This window comes from Bos indicus x Bos taurus, chromosome 7, assembly GCF_003369695.1.
Source record: "Bos indicus x Bos taurus breed Angus x Brahman F1 hybrid chromosome 7, Bos_hybrid_MaternalHap_v2.0, whole genome shotgun sequence".
Classification (NCBI taxonomy): domain Eukaryota; kingdom Metazoa; phylum Chordata; class Mammalia; order Artiodactyla; family Bovidae; genus Bos; species Bos indicus x Bos taurus.
In genome coordinates, this window is record NC_040082.1 from 64,819,652 (window position 1) to 64,844,649 (window position 24,998).

General features: G+C 40.9%; 1 protein-coding gene across 3 annotated transcripts; it reads left to right on the forward strand.

Moving 5' to 3' along the window:
- The first annotated feature begins 11,928 nt into the window (after positions 1 to 11,928).
- On the forward strand, positions 11,929 to 18,311 carry CDKN2AIPNL (CDKN2A interacting protein N-terminal like). Of its 3 annotated transcripts, none has more exons than XM_027546487.1 (3): positions 11,929 to 12,361; positions 13,692 to 13,791; positions 17,953 to 18,311. In XM_027546487.1, exons 1-3 carry the CDS (start codon positions 12,123 to 12,125, stop codon positions 17,962 to 17,964), a joined length of 351 nt encoding a protein of 116 aa, XP_027402288.1. In that variant the 5' UTR covers positions 11,929 to 12,122; the 3' UTR covers positions 17,965 to 18,311. The 3 variants fall into 3 exon arrangements, with proteins under 3 accessions (XP_027402288.1, XP_027402290.1, XP_027402287.1); XM_027546489.1 differs by lacking the exon at positions 17,953 to 18,311 and adding an exon at positions 16,954 to 17,888; XM_027546486.1 differs by lacking the exon at positions 17,953 to 18,311 and adding an exon at positions 15,480 to 15,992.
- Positions 18,312 to 24,998: the final 6,687 nt, after the last annotated feature.

Consider the following 24,998-nt stretch of genomic DNA (forward strand, 5'->3'; position numbering starts at 1 on the left):
TTGCCATTTCCTTCTCCATTATAAGTTATAGGTCCTTGTTTTCTATTATACATTATTATAAAATATAGTCCTTATTATTTATCAATTTAATATATAGCAGTGTGTATCTGTTAATCCCAAACTCCTAATTTATCCCTTCCTCTCCCCTTCCCCCTTTGGTAACCATAAATTTGTTTTCTATATCTGTGAGCCTGTTGCTGTTTTATAAATAAATTCATTTGTATCATTTTTTTAGATTCCACAATGAGTGATATCATATGATATTTGTCTTTCTCCATCTGACTTACTTCACTCAGTATGATAATCTTTAGGTCCACCCATGTTGCTGCAAATGGCATTATTTCATTCTCTTTTATGGCTGAGTAATACTGCATTGTACCATATACCATATACTCATGCATTCATCTGTTGATGGACACTTTGGTTGCTTCCATGTCTTAGCTATTGTAAATTATGCTACTATGAACATTGGGATGCATATATCTTTTTGAATTAGAGTTTTTGTCTTTTCTGAATATATGCCTAAGAGTGGGACTGCTGGATATATTGCAACTTTATTTTTAGTTTAAGGAATCTCCATGCTGTTCTCCATAGTGGCTCCAAGAATTTACATTCCCATCAATAGTGTAGGAGGGTTCCCTTTTCTCCACACCTCCTCTAGCATTTATTATTTGTAGACTTTTTGGTGATGTCCATTCTGACTGGTGTGAGGTGATACCTCACTGTAGTTCTGATTTACATTTCTCTAATAATTAGCAATGTGAGGCATCTTTTCAATCAAGCCTGTTGGCCATCTGAATATCTTCTTTGGAGAAATGTCTATTTAAGTCTTCAGCCCATTTTTTGATGGGTTGTTTGGAAAAACTACCTCTTTCAGCAAATTTCTTACACAAAAACTGTACTATGTGCTTACTTAAGAGTTTCACTCTCACAGAGAATTTTGTTCTTGAACTGTGGGGAAATCCTCTACCGCCACTGACCAACGATAGGAATGTTGGGAAATGGCTCTTTGGGGTTAACAGAATTAATACAAAGGATATGTGAGTCCTCCTGAAAGATAAAATTATCTCTGGAATATATAAATTCATAATTTGGAAATACACATACATAAATGCATATAGAGAAAGAGAAAGAGTTAACATTTGGAAATTTAAAAATGAGGGAGAATGCAAATATAAAGCATTATTGAGTTTTTGCTATTAATTATACCTTATGTGCTGCTGCTAAGTTACTTCAGTCGTGTCTGACTCTGTGCAACCCCATAGTCAAAGGCAACCAGGCAGGCAACAGGTTTCAGAACTCCAACTGGGATTAAGATGATCAGCCACAGTGTCCTGTTCTGCAAAGTTAACAGGTAACAAGAGAGTTTGCTTTTTAAAAGACATTTTGAGCTCTTATCATGTTTTTTTTTAATTGTGAAATATTTAATTATGTATCTGGTTCAATCATGAATTTATTGTAGATGTGCGATGGCTGGGAGCTCGGTTCAAGTCAAGGAAGCTTTTTTTATTTTTCAGACATCTCTAATAAAGTTCTTATATTTAAAGATGAAATCTAACTTTATAGAGTTCTCACTCTTTGGCCCTATGCCTGCCTCAAAAAGCAATTAAGAATGAGCCATCTTTTACAAAACAGCCCTTCAAAGACGGGAAGACAGTCCTAGGGCCTCTCCAACGGTGTCCTTTGCTCCCATGTAACCTGGTCTCCGACTTCCCTCCTCCACCTCCCCTCCTCCACCTCCTTCCATGTGAACACTTCAGTTCATCAGTGCTGTGCTTAAAATGAGGCAAACTCAACTCCTGGTATGCCCTGAGGTGTACAAAATAGCGAGGAACTATAACTTTCTGTGATCTGAGAGCTGAACATCCATTCAGTTAAAGCAGCCACTCAACTGCTGTTTTAAGAATACCAATTTTAACATTTCTAGCAGAGAGAAGACTAATTCAACAGAAAAAAAAGTTAAGCTTACATTTACAACAAGTTCAAGCATTCATGATTTTGATCTTTAAAAAACCCACCATCTTATATGAATATAAATAATGGATTAACGAACTTTTGCACAACAGAAGCTAACCTGATTTTAATCTTTATTACCTGTGCAGAAAGGAGCAGAGTAACTTCCTGCAGTAGGAAGCCTTTGGGGAATGTAATTTTCACTGCCTTGTGATGTTAATTTGAGATAATTATCATAAGCGGACTAAAAAAAGTTGTGCATATTATTTGTCTCTCTGAGAACCTTCTGCTGTTGACTAGGCAGGATACCAAAGAAGCCCTGGGAGAGGAATATTTAGAATTTAGATATTTCTTTAATAGCCGTGGATCCCAGAGTTTCAAAACTTTTAATGTTTCCCAGCTTGAGAAGCCAGATCCAAAAGCTCTCTCCACTCGGTATTTTTAATGCACCCTCATTGTCAACTTTTCCAAAGCAGGATGGGTAAGAATAAAGCCGTTTCTCTAGACCATTTGGCTATTTTGGAATAGTTTTGTCACGTATGGAGGGAAACTACGTATTTTTTTTTTCACTTGGTACCTCCAGGACCATTATGAATTTAGGTTATTTGCTGAGAAAAAGGAAGCCCTGGAGTCCCTGGTTCAGTGCTCTCATCTGACTGCCCACTAGGAGGCCTTGAGCCATTTCCAGGAGCATTTTCACCTGTTGGACTGGCCTCCCTTTTCAAGACCAAAATCAGAACAGAACAGCTGAAAGTGCTGGAAGGTAAATAAGCACTAGCTGTTTTTCCAGTCTCAGGCCTCCATGCCATGGCCTTTAGGCAGGAGGTTCTTCTACAGAGCACCAGCCACAAAGTGGGAGCCTGAACAAAGAGAAGGGAGGTTTTGCTCAACAGAGTCTGGAAACATTAGAATGTGCTGAGCAGTGATTGCAGAAACTGTTCACCAGCTTTAAAGAGAAAGCCTGTGGCTAGTAGATATGGAAACTCAGGTGCAAACTTTCTAGGGGATACTTTGGCATAGTAAAAGTGTGAATGCCCTTCTGAACCAGGAATTTCACTTTTAGGAGTTTGTCAGAAGGAAAAAAATACCCTGATGTCCACAGAGGTTTAGCTGAAAGAATGTCTTAGTGGAAATAACATTTTTTATTATAATTTCAAAATAGGAAAATGTTCCATTTCTGAAGGAACAGTTTAGTTCTGAATGGTCTCATACTTAACAAGGACAACAGCAAACCTGTCAACTACGCAGTTATGAAACCAGGAGAAAAATGCAACCTCCGAAGTGTTTTTAAAGAACTGCAGGGGTGAAAACCTTGAGTAAAGAGGGGATGTATAGCCTTAGAGAGCTCAGAAATCTCAGCAATGATTCTCTTCTGGAAGGAGAGGACCCTACTATGAAAGGGAACTATGAAAACAAGGTCTAAATTGAACATAGCAGAACTGCTGGGGACACTGAAAAATCTTGGAAAGCACTGTAGAAAAAAAAAAAAGAACTTTAAAACGTGGGTCTAATTTTCCTAGAGACAAAGGCTGTGAAGAAATCTGAGAAACAGAAACTCTCCAGGGGACAGGTGCCTTCTCAAGGGGTCCATATCAGAAGTTCATCACTGTGGCAACAGAGAGCTCCCCCAGCCCCACATTTCAACCACTTCTCCAGGGCAACAAGCATTACTGCAAACTGGACCCAAACCTGCAAGACCCTCGAAGGAAGGAAAGTATGAGCCAAGAGTTCTGTCCAGCCAAACTGATCTTCAAGTACACAGCCTGCAGATAAACATTTAAAAATCTGTAAGAAATCAGAGAATACTATTCTCATGAGCCTTTTCAGAGGAACCTGCTAGAACCATAGGACAGCAGTTGCAGCACCCCTGAGCAAGCCTGAGGAAATCAGGATAAAAGGACCTTCCTTGAGCACTGGCTGTATTAAATTGTAGAAATAAAACAAATACAGAGAATAGGGTGACAGATCAGAATGCAGATATTACATACCTTACTTAATATTGTAGACATTTCTCATTATAAATAAAAAATTGAAGAAAGAGAAAATAGGAGTAAGAATAATTTTACTGATCACCTCAAATTACTTGATTCAAAGGATAGTATTTAAAGTTTCCAAATCAAGTAGAAGCTTAATCACATTCAACATAAACACTAATTCTATTGACTGAATGGCAGAGGAGGCATGAGGCAGAGAGGGTGAAATTAAAAGGTAATTTTATTGTTGCTCATAGTAGAGAATCAAGATACAGTCCCCAGAAAGAATGGATCCAGGGTATTTTACAAAGGTAACTTTTAGAGCAAAAATACAAACCTTCCTAAGTATCAAAACTACATTAAGAAAAAGGGCAAATACAAAAGTAAATAATGAAAACACAACATAAAGTAATATGACAGAATTGAAACCAAATATATCTGTCAATTCAATAAATATAAGTGGGTTTAACTCATCTATTTTTAGAATGGTTTTCAAAATAGATTGCAAAGCCTAATCCAGCTCTAGGTTATATACATCTACGACAAAATGACTCAGAAAGGTTAAAATGAAAGGATGGGCAAAAAAAGCATACCAGAAAAATATAAACATTAAAAATCTTAATATCTGACAACACAAAATTCAGGACAAAAAGCTTCAAACAAAATAAAGAGAAGTACATTTAAATGCCAAAGGATATAAAATTTATTATGAACATTTAAACTGTGAATATGTACCAAATAACACAACAGGAACTTTCACATAATACAATATAGAGATGCAAGGACATCTAGACAAAGACACCTTGTGGCAGGGCCCAGCCGTAAGGGCTGGAAGAACACAGGATTGGAGATGTATGAAACACAGCCAATACTCAATGCATAGTCGTTTGGTCTGTTGCACACAATTAACACACAACACAGTTTAGTCAAAGTAGTGAAAATAGAAAAGGGTAATGAACCACTCCAAGGGGAAGTCCCCAGAAGAAGGTATCTCAGCAGTGGTCCCCCGTCACTCAGCAGGTCTCACAACAAGCCTGAGTGAGCAGTCACCCTCTACTCCAACAGTCTCTGGCAGTTTTGGTATGGAACAGCTCTCAGCAGACTGGAATCCAGTCCTCCAGCAAAGAGCTTTCAAGTCACCTGACTCAATGACCTTTTTTAAAAAAAAAAAAATTTTTTTTTATTTATTTGGCTATGTTAGGTCTTAAGTTGCGGCACACGGGATCTTTCATTATGGTGCACAGACTCTCTAGTTGTGGCGTGCGAGCTTAGTTGCTCCACAGCATATGTGATCTCAGTTCTCTGACCAGGATTGAACCTGCGTCCCCTGCTTAGACCATCTATGGTCTTATTTTAAGGAGTCCACCAGTAGGGTATAATGATTACACCACAGGCAGTCTTGTCTCTATCCAATGTTCTTTCTGTTCCAGTGAAGTCTATCTGCAGATTACCAAACAAAATTCTTATCTAAAGTAACACTCTTAATTTCTAACACTAAGACACTCACAATTCTACATCAGACATTTCAAAACAACTAATATGGAAGTTCACATTGGCCACTGTGATTCCATTTTGAACTGTTTAAAAAGCTTAAATTCTATCAGCAGTAAAAGAACTGAATAGAGGTATTCTAGAGTATTTTCTAAAGTATCTTCTAGAATTCTGTTAAAAGTTTCTAGGCCTACAATTAAAAGAATTGGTGAAGAATATTCTAGAAAACAATCTTAGAAGGAGGAGGAGAGAGGAGAGGCAAAAACAGTCAGAAGAGGAAGAAAGAGAAGAAAGAAAAGGAAAAAACAAGAGAAGAGAAAAAAATTTTTTAAATGAAGATGAGAAGGTAATAGCACCCTACTCCAGTACTCTTGCCTGGAAAATCCCATGGATGGAGGAGCCTGGTGGGCTGCAGTCCATGGGGTCGCTAAGAGTCGGACACGACTGAGCGACTTCACTTTCATTTTTCATTTTCATGCATTGGAGAAGGAAATGGCAACCCACTCCAGTGTTCTTGCCTGGAGAATCCCAGGGATGGGGAAGCCTGATGGGTTGCCGTCTATGGGGTCGCACAGAGTTGGACACGACTGAAGTGACTTAGCAGTGGTTTAAAATTCATTCACAAATTCTCTGACACTCTATTTAAAAGGTGGAGCCTAACATATCTTGCCCTCAAATATGCAGTGGACTTAATAATTTACTTCTAAGTTAGAGTGATGGTATGGAACCTCTGAGTCTGTGTCATGTAAGATATTGCAGCTCTCCCTTGCTCCTCCTTGGCTTGCTTACTCTGAAAGCAGGCCTCCACCATGTGAGGACACACAGGCAGCCCTGCAGAGAGTCCGTGTCAGGAGAAACGGAGCCCTGAAACAAACAGCCACGTGACTGGGCCATCTTAGAGGCGGCTCCTGCGCTCCTACCTAAGCCTTCACATAACTAAAGCACTAAACAGCAAATGTATTGAAACCACATCAGAGACCCTGAGCCAGAACCACCCAGTTAAACTACTCTGTGAATTCCTAATTCACAGAAACTGTGAGATAATAAATAGTTATTGTTTTAAGTCACTAAGTTTTGGGGTGATTTTTATTCAGCCAAACAACAAACACAGAAGGAAAATAAAAATTTTAAATTTGACAAAAAGTGAGCTGCCACTAACAGACTAAAGGAAATGTTAACAAATTTTTCAAGTAAAAGAAAAGTAAAAAAGATGGAAAGTAAGAAGCAGAGAATGAATGAAGAATAACAAATAAAGTGGCAAATATGTGTTTAAATCTAATGTTTCAACAGATTTTAAAATATACCATAACAATAAGACCTAAATAAATGGAGATATACCATGTTTATGAATTGGAAGACTCGATATTAAGATGTTAATTCTCCCCCATTGATCCATAGATTCAATGCAATCCCAATTAAAATCCTAGCAGCTTTGTTTTTCTAAAAATTGAGAAACTGATGCTAAAATTTGTATTGAAAAGCAATAGACTAAAATAGCCAAAACAATTTTGTGAAAGAACACAGCTGAATAACTCAAATGACATGATCTAGAGACTTAACATAAAGCTACAGCAGGAGTTGATGAAAAATGATTTTCATGTTTTTAAACAATTGAAAAAAGAAAGAAACAAAAGTATCTAACAGGAATTATATAATAGCCACCCTTTACAGAAAAAGCTTGCTCTTTGTGCTACTATGCTCAAAATTCTTCAAGCCAGGCTTCAGCAATATGTGAACCCTGAACTTCCTGATGTTCAAGCTGGTTTTAGAAAAGGCAGAGGAACCAGAGATCAAATTGCCAACATCTGCTGGATCATGGAAAAAGCAAGAGAGTTCCAGAAAAACATCTATTTCTGCTTTATTGACTATGCCAAAGCCTTTGACTGTATGATCACAATAAACTGTGGGAAATTCTGAAAGAGATGGGCATACCAGACCACCTGATCTGCCTCTTGAGAAATTTGTATGCAGGTCAGGAAGCAACAGTTAGAACTGGACATGGAACAACAGACTGGTTCCAAATAGGAAAAGGAGTACGTCAAGGCTATATATTGTCACCTTGCTTATTTAACTTATATGCAGAGTACATCATGAGAAACGCTGGACTGGAAGAAACACAAGGTGGAATCAAGATTGCCGGGAGAAATATCAATAACCTCAGATATGCAGATGACACCACCCTTATGGCAGAAAGTGAAGAGGAACTCAAAAGCCTCTTGATGAAAGTGAAAGTGGAGAGTGAAAAGTTGGCTTAAAGCTCAACATTCAGAAAACGAAGATCATGGCATCAGGTCCCATCACTTCATGGGAAATAGATGGTGAAACAGTGGAAAGTGTCAGACTTTCTTTTTTTGGGCTCCAAAATCACTGCAGATGGTGACTGCAGCCATGAAATTAAAAGACACTCCTTGGAAGGAAAGTTATGACCAACCTAGATAGCATATTCAAAAGCAGAGACATTACTTTGCCAACAAAGTTCCGTCTAGTCAAGGCTATGGTTTTTCCAGTGGTCATGTATGGATGTGAGACTTGGACTGTGAAGAAGGCTGAGCGCCAAAGAATTGATGCTTTTGAACTGTGGTGTTGGAGAAGACTCTTGAGAGTCCCTTGGACTGCAAGGAGATCCAAACCAGTCCATTCTGAAAGAGAGCAGCCCTGGGATTTCTTTGGAAGGAATGATGCTAAAGCTGAAACTCCAATACTTTGGCCACCTGATGCGAAGAGTTGACTTATTGGAAAAGACTCTGATGCTGGGAGGGATTGGGGGCAGGAGGAGAAGGGGATGACAGAGGATGAGATGGCTGGATGGCATCACTGACTTGATGGACGTGAGTCTGGTTGAATTCCGGGAGTTGGTGATGGACAGGGAGGCCTGGCGTGCTGCAATTCATGGGGTCGCATAGAATTGGACATGACTGAGCGACTGAACTGAACTGAACTGAATCAAGACACTATCGTATTGGTAAAAAGATATACACATAGATCAATGGAGCAGATTAGACTCCAGAAATAGATTCACACATAGATGGTCAATTAATTCTTGACAAAGATATTAAAGTACAATAATTGAATGGAAAAAAGACAGTCTTTTTCAACAAATTGAACTGGACCAATTAGACGACCACATGCAAAAAAAGAAAAAGAAAAAACAACCTATGCTGGGAAACAATTTTCCATGGGTGTCCTATGTATCTGCACATCTTAAGAGTTAGACACTAATTGCCCTTTTGTTCCAGATTGTCTTTTCAAGGATATTTGTCCATGAAGCAGTCTAGGGAGAGTGTCTATCTTCAAAATAAAGGGTCAGTTTGTTTACTGTCCAGATAAAAAAGATAATGTACTCCTCTGGGGCAAAGGTTGAGCAGGTTTGCTTGCAGCCTTTTATGAAAGACTGTGTGTATGCGTGCACTCAGTCATGTCTGACTCTTTGCGACCCCATGGACTGTAGCCCACCGGGCTCCTCTGTCCATGGGATTCTCCAGGCAAGAATACTTGAGCAGGTTGCCATTTCTTCCTCCAAGAGATCTTTCCAATCCAGGGATAGAACCTTCGTCTCTTTTATCTCCTGCATGGCTGGTGGATTCTTTACCACTAGCACCACCTGGGAAGCCCTTATAAAAGACTGATGTTCCCTAAACTTGGGGTTCCTCAGCAGTCATACAAATCCATTGTCTGTACCTGTTTGTACCTCATCCACCGCTGATCTTTTGTCATAACCCCTGTGGGACTTAAGGGACAAGAGGAACCAATGCAAACATAAAGCTTATGCTGTTTGTTGTACTGTGATCACAGTACAGAATTCTTTGTCTCTGTTTTAGGAGTCTTAAATATTTTGCCAGCATCCACTGAACCTATGACAGGAGAAACTTTTAACTTTTAAATGTGGTACATGAATGTTCACAGTAGCATTATTTATACTAGTCAAGGTGTAGAAACAATCCAAATGTCTAGCAACTGATGAAAGGATAAACAAAATGAAGTGTATCCATATGATGGAATGTTACTCAGCCACAAAAATGGAATGGAATACTAACACATGCTACAACATGGATGAATCTTGAAAACATTGTGTAAGTGAAGAGCTAGTCACAAGAGACCACACGTTGTATGAGTCCACTAATGTTAAATGCCCAGAATAGGAAACCTATAGAGATAAAAAGCAGATTAGTTGTTGCCAGGGGCTTGAGTGAGTACAAAGCAATTGCTAATGGGTATGGAGTCTCTTTTAGGGGTGATGAAAATGTTTTATATTTAATTTGTGTTGATGGTTGCACAAATCTGTGAATATATTGAAACCACTAAATTCATCCATTTAAAATACTCAATGGTACCCACTCCAGTATTCTTGCCTGGAGAATTCCATGAACAGAGGAGACTGGCAGGCTATGGTCCATGGAGTTGCAAAGAGTTGAACACGATTGAACAACTTTCACACATACACAACGATGTTTTAAAAAGAAGATAAGGTAGGAAAACTGTACTTGTCTATATAAGTATTTCACTTTAAGAAAATCTGAATCACAGAAACGAGTTAGAAACAATAACCTGGGCAGTGACTGGACTTGCCACAGGGCCCTGTAAAATGTTAATATTAACTAACATTTTTAGGCTACTTTACATTTCGAAAGTATAATGTTAACAAGATCATAGTATAAAAAAGAATACCTATTTGTGTACGTTTGCGTTCTTATGACCTGCATGCATGTATGAATATGTCTATATGTAGGTACACATATGCATATGTCTCATCATTATTAAAGATGATTCTAAATGAGATAGTTGCCAGATGACCTCTTAGCCTTTACACAAGTTAGTTATGTAGCTGCAGTTGTTGGTCACAAAGTCCAGGTTCCTATTTCTGGGCCAACCTCTCCACCATACAATCAGGTGACCAAGAATTTGGTCCCAAGAATCCTCATCAATGTTTTTCAAAGTTTGGTCAGCTGCAGATGGAATCAATTTCCTAGAGCCTTGATGCAAAATCCAGTTATGGGCCTGGGACTCTGCTATTTTTGGCTATGTATCACAGCTTTCATAATTTCAGTTTCTTGACCAGGGACTGAACCTGGGCCATGGCAGCGAAAACACCAAATCCTAACCACTGGACAACCAGGCAACTCTTAAGGAATCTGTTATTTTAACAAGCTCCCTAGGTGATGTAATCTACACTTAATTTCGGGAACCCCAGCTCTGGGTACCTATTGCTGACTGATGCGGAGAAGCTGAGTCTGTCTGATTTCACAGGTCTGCTCACATTCTTCCCAATAACCAGGGTAAAAGTAGCATGCCTCCCTACTGTTAACCACAGTGGATGTCACTGAGCCTGGTACTGGTATTTGCAGGCACAGTCTACTTGTGAGACTGCCTGATATTTCCATTCTATACCTGTTTTCTGCCTGCTAGAGGCCCTGATGTCTCATCACAAGCTGCAGAAGCAGGAGACAGCTCATAGGTTGCTTTGCTCCTAAGCCTCACAATACTGTACCTACATTGAAGCCTTGGATCCTGGATTCTAGGCTCAGTTCTGTACTCCAACCCACATTTGATGGGGGAGGATGGGGAAGCCTATTAGCTCAGTAACTTCCCAAGGTTGAAGGAAGTGCAAGTGGTTTCCCAGGTCCTGAATGAGATGTGAAATTCAGCTTTTATGAGCTCGTTTGTCCATGGGTCTACCTGACCCTAGAACTGACAGCAGAGTCAGGCCAACTCACCTGCTCATTTCCTCCAGACACATCCATTTTGGCCCCTGCCAACATCTTTTGGAAATACCTGGTTAAAATCCTTCAGTGGTTCCCCATTCTTTTTAGGGCCTAGACCACAACTCCTTCCGTGAACCACTGTCCTTTGTGATCTTTGCATCCTTATCTCCTCCACTGTCCCCCTACTCTAGGATTTGTCATACAGATCTTGCAGGGTCTCCTGTGGTGCCCTACTCTTCCGTGCAGTTAACTTCTGTAAATTCCTCAGCTCTCCAGGATCATTTACCTGACCAAGTCTGCATCAGGTCTCTTGCTTATTCATGCTCCTGGCACTCTGGGTCTCTCTTTTATTAAATTTTGTCAATGCTGAAAAGTTTCCCTTGAGCAATTATTAAGTATTCACTAGTAATGTCTATCTCCCCCAGGAGACTAAAGTTCACTAGAGGAGCGCTCTGAGTTTGCTGTCATACCATCCCAGCACCTAGCAAAGAGTCTGGGAAGTACTCAGCTGGATCTCTAATTGGTTCCAGGAAGTCGGGCCACAAGCTGGGTGGAGTGTCAAGGCCTCTGGGAATGGATAAAAGGAGACCCTGAGCAACTACACCTGTAATTCCTTGGAACTGTGGGCAAAGGTCCTGCGGGCCGGGTGCTCGGGGAATTCCCAGGTCAAGGACACTGTAAAAGCCCTGACTGACATCCAGCTGCCGAATGGGAGAGGGCCGTCCTTGCTGTGTGCTTGGGAAGGCCTCCGTTTCCCTACTGGTTTCCCACCGGGTCCAGTGAGAACTGCCCCTGAGGCCCTGAGGTAGAGCCACTCCAGAGGCGCCGGCTGCAAGTCTGAGGTGCCGGTTCCGGCTGGGTGAGGCCGCCGCGCCCGCCGAGGGCGCTCCAGACCAATCCTCCTGCGCAGTCGCGCGCCGCCGGTGCTCCTCTAGCCGCAGAGAGGTGGCGCAGTGCATGTCGGGAAGGCAGTGGGCGGGTCCGGCCCTTAGTTGTGGAGGGCGCCATGGTGGGTGGCGAGGCGGCCGCTGCCGTGGAGGAGCTAATCTCCGGTGTGCGGCGAGCGACTGACTTTGCTGAGCAGTTCCGCTCCTACTCGGAGAGCGAGAAGCAATGGAAGGCCCGCATGGAATTCATCCTGCGCCACCTGCCCGATTACCGCGATCCACCCGACGGTGGCGGCCGCCTGGACCAGCTGCTATCCCTCTCCATGGTCTGGGCCAACCACCTCTTCCTGGGTTGCAGGTGCGGACCCCTGCCGGCTAACTGACCCTGTCCCAACCCGCAGTCCTAACCCCAGGGCTAACCCCTGCCCAAGGCTGACTCCGTCCCCAGTCTCCAACCGTACTAGCCAGGCCTAAGGCAGAGTCCCATCTTAGCCAATTCTTGAAAAGATACTTAACCTCTCAGAGCTTCGACTTTCTCATCTGGAAAATGAATTGTGATGACTACAGTATTAAAGGGTGAAAAACACTTAGCACAGGCTGTCATCTAGCAAGAAGAGCCCTATAATATGCTAGGCGTTCGAGTTTGTATTATTTTGTAATACAAAATACAAATATTTTGTTTGTATTATTACTGTAATTACTTCAAACCATCCTCTTTCTGAGTGCATAATATTAAGTTCATTAGCTCCTTCCACATGGCAAACCTGCAGGGACAGAAACTGAGATCCCCAGTTTACATAAGCAACTGAAGAGAGGGAAAGAGACATACCTAAGGACCATGCAGCTTCTGGCAGGATTGGTGGATTTTACCATTATGGCAGGATGTAGTTTGTGGTCCTTGGCTTTTTCTCTCATATCCTAGTCTGCTGGACCCAGTAGCAAGCAGCACTCTGCCTGTCTGCCTTTCCTTTTATGAAATGCCTTCAAGGAACTGTGTTTGAAATGCTTGAAATATGGCACTCTACCACTCCATGAAGCAGGTGGCAAATCTTTAGGCTCCATCCTTTTATTTAGCATTTCCTGAAATTCTGTTAGGATAATGAAATGACTTAGTTGACTAGTTCTGGTCTCTGTGCTCCTTATGGCTGTGTGGTCACATGGCCCCTGCAGTCCTAAGCCACTTGGTTTTACTTTCAGATTTGGGGAGTTATTGGAACAGGATTTGGGGAAGCAGTGCCTGCTGCATCCCTTCCGTTTCTCTGACTTCCAGGTGCCCCTAGTAAATTCTAGTTAACAAGATGCAAGATTAGGCAAAAGTAAGAATATTGGACAAATGAACAAGTAATGTTATTTTCATTAGACCAGTATTCCACATATTAAAAAAAAAAAAATTTGGCCCTCATACCATATCCATGAATACGTACTGCCAGATGTACAGTGCCTCTGTTTTTGTAAGTCTTGTTTTGTAAATCTTAACAACACCTGCTCTGTTGGCATTCCTAATGCCGCTTCTGTAGCCACATGCGGAAGAACTATTTTCTAACTTGATGTTGCTATCAGTTTCCCCAGTAGTATCAAATTGTTCCTCTGAGAGTTGAGTTTATAGTCCAGCTACCTGCAATTTCTTTTTAGCCCACAGTGACAATAATTCTTCCAGGGTTTTTATCTTACTACTTTTTATTGTGCAGTTACAACAAAGACCTTTTAGACAAGGTGATGGAAATGGCTGATGGGATTGAAGTGGAAGACCTGCCACAGTTTACTACCAGAAGTGAATTAATGAAAAAGGTAAACAGGATTTCCAAGTGCATTTGAAAGGGTATAGAGCTAATGGCCCCTGCCTGTATGGTGATGTACTAGAGTATATTGTCTTCTGAATGCTCTTGTTTACTACCCCAATCTAAGCCCTTTCATTTCTCTGTAACTGGTATAAAGCTTTTCATAACCAGGTAACAACTCAGTAGGTAAATTACACATTGTGGGTGGAGTAACACATAAATTCAACCCCTTTAGTTCCTTTAGGAACATTCTGTTTTGAGCTTTTTGCTTGAATTTTAAGAAAATGTTGGTTAGAGTGCTACAGTTTCCCACTTATTAAAAAATCTTATTGATAACATTAACTTATCCTTACCGCAGTGGTTGAGGACACCACCAGACTTGTTTGGCCTCTCTGACTTGTTGATGGAAATGTGGATGGTGTGATATCCACACATCATGCCTGTTTCCTATTCTGCCAGGCTTGGTCTGATGTGAGGCTGTGAATTTTTTCCATAGTGAGCTGTTGCCTGTCAAGCGTTGCATTTGCCTGTAGGGGCAGGGGCCATAGAGAGTGTGGCAGAAGAAAGCTCAGAGGATACCAACTGCTTTTTACTATCTCCCAAGATAGGGTTTTTCTTATTTGCCCTGGTCTTCTTAGGCAGTGGAATTAATTGTTTCCTCATCCCCCATAGCACTTCACCAAGACCTTTTTAAGGGCACATGGTAAGCTTCTTGAGAGATGAGAGGGTACTTAAGACATTGATCCTGTTAACTCTGAAACCTGGTATAGGCATGCACTAGAGAAGGTGCTCAGAAAATGCTTACAGAATTGACAAAGAGTGAAGGCTGCTAGCCTCTGTTAGTTCTCATCTCAGAAACATAGGCAAACGCTTGCTTCACCCCACTTGGGTCTTGTTTTGGGAAGCAGGGCATAGAAAAAGGTTCCCTTCATTGTGGGTTTTGGGAACTAATCAAATCCTCAGCTGCCCCAAAAGTACTTCAGCCCCAAACAGCAAACCCCACTTGATTGCAGATAGTTTCCTTTTAAAAGTATTGTTTTTTAACTGAATCTGGAATCAAAAGTTTCAGGTTGAGTTCAAGGGGCTATTTTGTTTTTCATATCAGCTGTTAACAGGGCTGCTGTTTGTAGCCAGGGAGCCATTGGGAATTGGGAATTTGTGACTTTTGGAATTCTCCTATGAAATATTAAAAAAAAATCTGGGGTAAGTCCCTTGGTATCCAGGTCGTGAGGTTCCTTGGGCCTAGGCATGGGACAGTTAGATAATTTCTGGCCACCTGGTTGCACCCCATGGGTTAGGGGCAGGCAGGGAGTAGGGTGAGCTTTCATTTCCTGACTGCTCATGGCCAATTCTTTCCTTGACTTTTTGCTCCTAAGAGGTGGTCTGCCCTCTCTAAGATCTGTTTTTTCTCATAAATACTATATTTCTCTCTTTACAGTCATACTGGGATATTGGAGGTCATAACACTTCGTGATTTTTGGGTTTCAGACTCCAGATGAGACTAAGGAGTTTTTGTAATTAACAAGCATGTCCCTAACATTATCCATAGACCAGAGTGAAGAAGTTATGTGTGTGTGGTGAGGGGAAGAATTTCTAAACTGTTAAACATTTTGTAAAGGGGTCTGGAACCTCAAAAATGTAGGGAACCCCTGTCCTGGGTTCATTTTTGAATCCTCTGTTCATTTTTGACACTTACAGTGTCAGCCTCCAGAGTCGAGTCCTCAGAGATGAACTTTGGCATCCCTGAAGCCAGCTCTGCTGTCAGACTAATCACTGGCACCTAGTTACCTGGAAGAAGCCTTCAGGGTGGCTGCATTTCTATAGCACTTTTAGATTATGTGTGTTAGAACTTCCTTCAAATAAAACTTAGGTTTTTTTAGTAACAGAGTTTAATTTTAGATTGTCAGTGTCACTGAAAATGAAGCTAAGTAGATTCTGAAAAGTGAGATACTTGGAGGATGTGTGGTGTTTTGCCAGTTGGTAAAGAGTCTTTTAGATAAGCCTGTCCTGCATATGAGTCATCTTACCTGTTCCATGACAGAATTATGGTGTGTTGAAGGCTGTCCCTTCTCTTCTGAAAGCCACCCTGAGTGCCCCCTGGAAAGAGAGCCCTGGGGGCTTTGCAGCAGTTTGTGTGTGTGTGTGTCTTGCCTGAAGTCTTTGCATGTAATAGAGGTTGGCAAACATTAAGCACCATTCCCAGCCCAGAGATAAAAAAACAAAACAAAGAACCTTGATACTGAGCCATGCACTTGAAAAGGTCAGTTATGGTTCTGCCCAGATTTGATCCTTAGCTCTGAAGAGTTTTTAGTTGGGTTTTGAAGCTAGCTACCAAGTGGAAATGAATAGCCTGGCATCACTGGTATACAGAGACTGGATAGTGAAGATTACTTAGAGACATAAGTTCTTTAAAGATTTTAAAAATACTTTATGGCTATTTGGCACTTTTAAGGCCAGTAAAACTGAGGTCTGTCCAGCTTTTTTGTTTTTAAGCGGGGGGCGGTGTGGGCAAATCTGATAAAAGAAATGAGCATGGGACTCTGACAGGTGGTATTTGTCAGACAGTTGCAGTGTATGATTTTTCTTTGGAAAAAAAGGAGATTCAAACAAATATATTGAACAATCTCAATTATCTAACGGCCCTCCCAAGGTACCTACCAGCAGAACTTTGTGATCGATCATGTTACCCATTAATGAGCAATAATTAACAAAGTGCAGCAGCTCCCTCAGGAATGGTGGTGTTACTGAGACTGTATATTATTTCCAAGGCATCATCTTAAGGAGAAAGAGCAGTGAATGAATGAAGTTATCATTATTGGCCAAAGAAAGAATCTGTCCACTTAATAACTCCGTTTTTCCTGAGAACATTTTTATCCAAGAGGGAAAATGGCAGTATGGAAAGTGACTAAATATGAAATATGGAAGAGAAGTTAGAAAAGTGTTTGCCTTTCAGAGAATTTTTCTTCTTGTACATTATATCCAGTCTTGGCAAGCTCTAAAGTAATGGAGCAGCCACTCCACTGATGGAAGATGTGGTTCTAGTAAGATGGCAAGTATTTGTGAGTATTAAAAAAATTTTTTTCAGCCTGCCAGAGTAGTTAAATCAGGTTTTGTCTTGGATCCTAAGATAAATGCTTTGTGGAGCTACCTTTCTTTTTCCCTTTATCCACAGAAATAGAACCAGCCAGAAGAGCTGTGTCTGATGCTCCGGGCCAGTCTGTTGCCTGGTGCCCAGCATGAGTGAATCACCTACCAATACTAGTGTCAAAGACCAGACCTGAAACAGCCAAAGCCAGGGGCAGCTCTGCTGCTACTGTAGTCTTGGTCTGTCCTGTTGGAAATTGAAGAGAGGGCTTATGGGATTCTCTTTCCCTTTGGAATAAAGGTGGTTTTTTTAGGTGGTAACTGCATTCTTCTCAAAGGAGAAAGACCTCTTATATTTTGCTCTTGCTGAGGAATTTTGCTTCTTCACTTCTCAGAGACTGATATGACAGGCTTAAGCCAGGAAATATGTCATACCTTGGAAACTGATTGCTAAAAAGACTCTGATTGACTCACTTGCACTGCTAAATGTTAAGGAAATCCATTCAAATAGGTGACAGCCAAAATGATTTCTTCACACCCTGCTTAAAAGTTGTCTAAAGCCAAGTTTAAATTTACCAAAGGTGCTAGAGAGTACCCAGAAAGAATGTATCTGCTTCAGTTCATCACTATTTGAAGACATGCATTTACAGTTTCTAATAGTGTGAAATTCAGAAACATAACCTTCACATCTTCTAAATATCCTGAGTCAATGTGAAATGTTGTGAATTACTACCTGGATTCAACTGATTTTAATTTAGAACAATAAAGGGTTTGTGTGATTCTGTTTTTAGAAGCCTTCATTGCAGAGCATGCCATAGAAAAAGTTATTTTTTAAGTATTTCTGTTATCATTGTGAATTGTGAACATTAACAGATCACAAGTGACAAAACAAAAACTCTGGCTTCCAAATGGATGGTATGGTCAGTGTTTTGCTCTATCTTCTGTATATAGTAAAATCTTAATAATTTCTGAGTCTACCTACATACCATCTGGGTAGGACATAAAATTTGTATCACTGCTGTATTTTTACTTATGAATTTGATTCATTAGACTAACACGGCTACTAACTTTTTCTTTTTTTTCCTAGCATCAAAGCTAAGGCAGAAGATTCATCACACTTTCATCATTAGTTACAGGCTTGGAAAGGAGGCTGGCATGAATGCAACATTGACCTCAGCAGCCTCTTAAGATTCTTGGTATTAACAACATGTAGGAAAGAGGCAATTAGAATGAAAGGGAATCTTGTCTAGATTGGCATTTTTAAAGTTCTCATTTTTCTAGTAGCTATCATTGTAAAAGTATGCATGGATATTTATGTGTTTATAAATCATGCCCTCTTTTGTTGGTCGAAATGTTTAAAATGCCTATTTTTTTTATGTTGATGTAATAATGGCAGGTAATGAATTATACACTTTGGATTTTTCAACAGTGTACCTTTAATTGTGATTCTGCTTTATAGTCTTTTTTCTCTGCTGAGGCAAATCATATCCCTTATGTCTACCTGAAGTTTACACCATCCATATACCCTGTTTTCACACACATTTCACCTTTTTTAGAGATGAGTGAAAATCAAAATCATAGGGCTTCAGGTTTATCTACCAGATCATGGAAAGAGGCAGCCTTATTTTTAAAAAAGCCTTATTTTTTTTTAAAAAAGCCTTATTTTAAAGCTCAATGAAACAAGATTCCACAGCTTGGTCTCTAAAAGGCCTTCCAGGCTGCTGAGTAAAAAGCCCATATTCTTTCTTCCTGGAGGGAGCCTGAGGTTTGGTTTTCTAGACTTGAGGAATTGCTTTGTACAGTCCCTCAAGAAATACTTAGTGCAGTGCTGCTTTGCTTTGAAGTTATCATTAATTTCCCTCTTTCAGTTGATGTATGTTTCTTACCCTCTGCCCCTGTTCCTCTTTCTTATTTAGTACCCACTCTTACATGCTTATCTCTAAGCATAAATACTGAGGACTTCATGTGGGGACAGCAGTGTAACAGTCAGTCACGGCAGGATTCCCTATCACTGTGCTTGGTACTGGAGATAGTGGTAAGATAGGATAGTGGGCCTGCCTGAGCTTAATCTGCTGGTGAACTCAGGACACTGAAGTGCTAAAGAGGAGAGTGACTGGGAGCCTGGTGCCTGGGAGCAGAGAAGGGGGACGACTCTCACCCGTGATTCGAGGCTGAGGCCAAATAGCACACCACATCTCTGCAGCTTCTAGCTCTGATCTGTAGTGACCACTAAGGTGGGCCAAGTGAAGACCTTGGGACCTCTGACAAGTCACTTCTCTCTTGTGGCCTTTCCTGGGAAGTGATAATCATAGAAATGGCTACCACAGAGACTTGTTACAAAGATTAAGATTATGGTGCTCAGTTAGCCCCGGCCTCTACAAGATATAATTCCCCAATAAAATGTTCAATAATAATATCCTATCAGGAGTATATCCATTGCAAATTCAGCTTATTTTTGAAGACTTCGCCAGTTAATCAAATTTTCTGATGTCGTTTTCTAGTGGATTTTCTCTCTTTGCTCAGCTTAAACTGCCTTAAAAAAAAAACAACTTTATTTTAGAACAATTTACAGGAAGTCTGTAAAAACAGTTTATAGAGTTCCTGTATACTCTGCAGTTTCCCCTATTATTAGCATCTTATGTTAGTATGGTACATTTTTTACCATTAACAAGCCAATATTGATACACTCTTAACTAATGTCCAGGATGTCCACGCTTCACTGAGACTTCATTTTCACTTGATATCCTTTTTCTGTTTCAGGATCCCATTACTCTCCCCAGGATAAGTTGCCTGTTTTTCATCTTACCTTTACCTCTGTGGCTATCTCTCCTATAAAATTAATCAGTATTTTAGACTTTTATCCTTTGCTTACTTGGAATATAAAGTGGCATAGAAATCTAATATTCTGCATTGCAGCACCCCTTGCAGCGAAAGTAAAATGGCCCACTTTTAGATTTGAAACAGGAGCTCACAGGTAAGATACAAGCTACAAGCCACTGGTCTCCTCATATATACAGTCTTGCCCACAAAATGGAGTGAGGATCAAGTGAGATTATACAAAGGGACATGGTAAAGTATTACCTCGAGTAATGCCTAGGAGAGGCGCTCATCTGTTAAAGGTTAATATTAAGCCTCAAGACCTTTTGAGAAGCAACCACAATTGATAGAGGAACCACCCATGGATTCAATCAACTGCAGATCATGTAGTACTGGAGGTCCTTGTTTATTGGTAACAATTTATGTGTAAGTGGACCTGTGCAGTTCAGACCTGTGTGTGGGTCATCTATACTAACAGTACACTTTAGGGTGCTCACTTAATAGTGATGCCGTTTCATGTTATCCAGAAATTGCTTTTTGAAACATTGCTCAGAGTCTGTGGCCCACCTGATCAATCCCTTTCTACCTGTGCACAGGCAAGGATTCCCTGTAAGCTTTTCCAGGATCCACTTAGATCTGTGGCTTACCTATTCTATGGGCACGGGGTGGAATCACATTAACTGTCACTGCCCATCCTCTGTTGCTCTGCTATCTGTAGTAAATGAGTCAATACACATTGTGGTATCTGATGTGAGATATATTACCGTGTTTCCCAGCTGTCCAGCTCTATCTAACGTCTCTGCCTGGGTACCCTTATGTCTGAAAGGAGACTGAAACCTCAGGGGTCTGAAAGTCACCTTGTCATCTAGCCCTGTCTCTCATTCTTGACTAGGTTAGGGAACCTTTCGGTTCTGTAGTAGTAAGAATAAACATAACCCTTAAGAGGCATGAATTTTAGAACTTAAAGGTTTGGGATCATATGGAAATAGCTTCCTTCAACAAACAAGTACATGCTAAAAAAAAAAACAAAAAACTGCCATCATGCATAGTATACACACACACTCCCTAAGAAACAGAACCTTACCTGGCTTGTTTGTCATTAAAATCAATAAATAGCCAAATAACCTATTTATTTAAATGAAAAGCAAGCCAAGCAAGTTCTGTTTCTTTCCCGAAGTTTACTCTGTCCCTTCAAAGTTAGGACTCCTGGGGCAAGGCACAGCAGTGTTTCACTGCCTTTCTCATTTTGGTTTGGAAGGCTTTTTCACACTGCCAGCAGTAGAGGCAGAGTTCTTCGCATGTGCTCCTACCTGAGATGGAGATGGGCCTGAAGCCTTGCTCATAGATAAGAGTTCCAGCTGAGGAGGTGGAGTAACAAGACTACATCACGTATACAGATTCCCTTGGAAATCAGACTAAAGTTGAGACTATTAAAAGCTCCCATTAGATGGAACTAATTCTTACCTGTTCTAGACCTTGGTACGTGAACCAGTTTTTTCCCCTTGACGTGCTGTCAGACAAGGGTGCTTCTTTAGAACATAACCCAGGCAGTCACAACCCAAGTCCTATCTTTTCCCAACCAAGTAAAAGTAGGTTAGCAAACCAAAAATATTCTTGAATAAGGCCCTTCAACCTGTGTCTCTGGGAGAAAGTTGCTGTTAGGAGCCTGAGACAGGTCTTGGTCCACCTGTGATTTAGTGAAGGGGCAATTAACAGTAAAGTCATCCTTGAACTGCACGGGCCTGGTGACTAAAGCCCTTGCTTTGCTGTCAATGCTAGCACCAAAATCTCATACTGCTAGGGCTGCATTTTTCTTTCCCTTTGACATTTTCATTAAGAATGTTTAATTATCCCTAGTAGTTGTGGACTGGTAGTAATTCCTTCCTCTTGAGTTCCTCGATGTTAGGATGATTCCTACTTTAATGTTTATTGGAGGATTCCATAGAAAAACTGTGTAAGTACCTGGCCCTTAGTGAGCTCCCACTGCTTCATTTCTGCCCTGCTTTTCCTTTGAGACCATGATGGGAAGATATGAAATGTTTCAACTAAAATTTACATTAAGATAAAAATAAACACCCATAATCACCCCTCCATGCCAGGCTTCATCCCCAAAGCTGCAGAAGGGTGGACCTAACATGCTACCTGGCACCCATTAGGTGCCAGCATTATCAGCAGACTTGTGACAGAACAAATGGCAGCAGGCACTGTACAGTACAGCACAAATTAAATACCGGGCAGAAGCAGGATGGGAGGAGAGGGGTTAGCATGTGGCCAGCCTTGGAATCCCTACATCTAGGGGTCTGGGGCCTGTAAAGGCTGAGGACATGTTCCTTTCTCCAGGAATGTGGCCTTTGCCCTAGTAGTGGCTGAAAGGCAGACGTCTTGCCCTAGAGTATCACACTGTAAATTGCCTAGATTCCTTATCACTCTTGGGTGTGAATTTTGGGCCTCAGACAACTGGAAAAATTTGGTCTTAGACCAACACCTACAGTCCTCACTTCCTCTTAAGCCAGCTGTTTTCAGCTGCTCAGGTGGTGAGAATGACTCATGCTTCCTTCTACCTTTGTGCTTACTGAATTCTTTTTTATGACAATGTTCTACTTTTGTAACAAAAAACAGCTGCTAATTAAAGTGTTCCCAGAGGATTCATGGACCCTGGAGGTTCACTGCTGTCCTGCTGGCCTTCTGCCCAGGCCTGTGCATGTACTGCCAGAGTTATCTGGAAAGCAGTTCCGAGTGTTAGCTCCACTCTATGGTACTTACATTATGGCTCACCCTGATACCTCAAACATAGTCTTGAGAGGGTGCCATGGTGATTGTGGTCTGTCCTCAAGCTCCCTTGTGCACAGCGCCCAGCCCCTGTCAAAGAACCAATCTGTAAAGGCTAACAAAAGCTAGAATGGAAACTTCTTCCTAACAGATGGTATCATCAACTCACCACCAGGCCCCAGGGCCACCCTCATATTTCTGACTTGCAAAAGGTTTCTTGTACCTAACCCCTGGGATTGTCTTCATTCTAAAGGCAGTTTTCCAGCTGATATTCCAGAGTCTCAACCTGAAATCACAGCCTTAAGTGCTCATGCAGGTAGTCACTACAATACAGCAAGGTCACTAATCTAGAGTTTTCTTTGGAGGCCACATTCTAAACCTTGAGGAAGATACGGGCTGAAGTCTCTGGATTCTTTCCTCTTCTCTGCCCAGGATGGTTATCCGAACAAGAAGCTTCCCGTTCTCTTTGTATTACCACCAACACAAAAACAGAAAATCTCCCAACTCAGGTTTTGTAGGATGACTTTACACAGAGGCTAGCCAAAGAGCTGCAAATCTCTCTGCACCTGCATTCTTCTGTCCTAGAGTGCCGCTAATCCAATTCAGCTGGTGGGCTGCAGTATTCTTGGCATAAGGCCTTCTTTGTAAACGGGAGAGAGCAAGAGGGGCTTCAGACAGGAAGCAGCATTAAGAAGTCTCCCTTAAGTGTGCTACGTTTGCACTTTGGCAGCGTTCAGCACACCACAGATGCTCTCCTGCCTTCTAGGAAGAATGACAACTAAAGTAGATCAGGCTGATGAGTGGATCCTTTCAGAGAGAGGCTCTGGTCTCCTCTAGACAAAATTCCTAACCCAGTGGTACATGAAAGATCCCAGTCTTGCAGGTAAGACTTTAGATCAGTTAAAATATCCTCCCAAAAGACTACAGAAGCATTACACTTGTAACCAAACCAAGACCATCACCATATAAAGACCTCTCTAGCTAAAAGGTTATTATTTCCTTTTACTCAGCAGAGAACACTATTTAGTCTTCCCAAACACACGATTCCAGAAGTCACTGGTAAACAAAAGCATCTTGTGGCCAAGCCTTAGCACTACGTCAATGGCAGAGCTCCTGACAGTCCATGCAGGCTTCTAACCTAAGTCTGAGTCCCCCATGTGCCAGAGAGGAAGCTTGGAGCCTTTCCTTCCAGAGCTCTTGATTTCAACCAGCTAATGTTGCTGAGCTAAGAAAGATTTGCAAAGGGTGCATCTCATTCAGCTTTTGGACCCAACTAAAAGAAAGCCCAGTCCAGGCTATGAACAGGAAACTCAAAACAGCACACACATCTGTGTATTTTTTCAAAGGACAGAGGAAAAAGTCAATTCTTTCAAACAAAATTTTGTTTCTAATATATCTTTGTGCTCTATATCATATACTAGAATAACAAGATAACTAAAATTTCCCCTTATCAGACAATAGCTTAACTAGATGGTAAATGAAGTGACAGAGCTACCGTCTTTGCACAAGGCCCCTGCCCTACGGATAGTTTCCTTTAACAGCTTTCCACCTAGTCACTTTTCTGTTTACATACACAATCCCCACATACCAGGTTCCTTTGGGACTCGGCAATGCTGAATGAAGCAGAAAGGAATTGTAATAACCACCACCAAAACCTAAACATTTTCTCTCTCTCAAAACCTGGAGGAATTGAGATCAAAATACCTCATACGTAACTTTTGAGCCCCAGGCTTCTCTTTTAAAAGAGTACTAATTCAATAAATTAAGACAGGTACCTTGTTTACTGGACGTAACAACAGACTATTAACTAAATAAGTCACCTTCAGTAACTTTCTTCACTACCTTCCACCGACATGAGAAAGAATCTTAGATCAGTCCCAAAAGTTATTCATATACATGGAATCTTTAAATTTTGGGGGGTGTATGTGACTGTGTCTGTACAGACTCGAGGATATTTCTACAAAGGGGGGAAAATTGGGGTCTTTAAGTCAAGTGCTTTCTATCAGAAACTAGATAGTGTTCCTATATTCAGACTTGTACATTTTTTAAAAATGGTGGAAAATGCTGTAAACCTCTTCACTGGATAGATACAACTCTATATACAAAACTCTTATGAATTTTCACAAGTTGGGATGAATATTTAAATTCAGTACAATTTTTAAAACTAAACTCAATCCCTTAATATTTCTTAAGGAATAGTAGTTACTGGCTAAAAGACCAGACTGCCTGGGTTCAGATGCCAGCTCTATCACATACTGGTTGGTTGGCCTTGAGAAAGTCACTTGATCTGTATCTAAGTTTTCTTATCTGTAATACAATAGTACCCACACCTCATAAGATTACTTGAGTTTGAAATGTGATCATATTAAAGTGCTTAGAATGGTGCCCTGCACAGACAGTACGTGTTAGAAGTATTGTTACAGAGGAATTACACATCACAAATGCACTTAAACATTAACATGAAATCCAACTTTGTACTAAAATGAATAAATCAGTTCTAGCCTCTTGCCATACCATACATTTATAAACTTTTATGTAGTAAATGAT

Excerpts from the sequence above, each read along its gene's own strand:
- CDKN2AIPNL (XM_027546486.1), top strand. The coding sequence starts at position 12,123 with ATGGTGGGTGGCGAGGCGGCCGCTGCCGTGGAGGAGCTAATCTCCGGT. Across the intron at positions 12,362-13,691 it reads CACCTCTTCCTGGGTTGCAG|TTACAACAAAGACCTTTTAG; the intron begins GTGCGGACCCCT and ends TTTATTGTGCAG. Across the intron at positions 13,792-15,479 it reads GAAGTGAATTAATGAAAAAG|TGTCAGCCTCCAGAGTCGAG; the intron begins GTAAACAGGATT and ends TGACACTTACAG.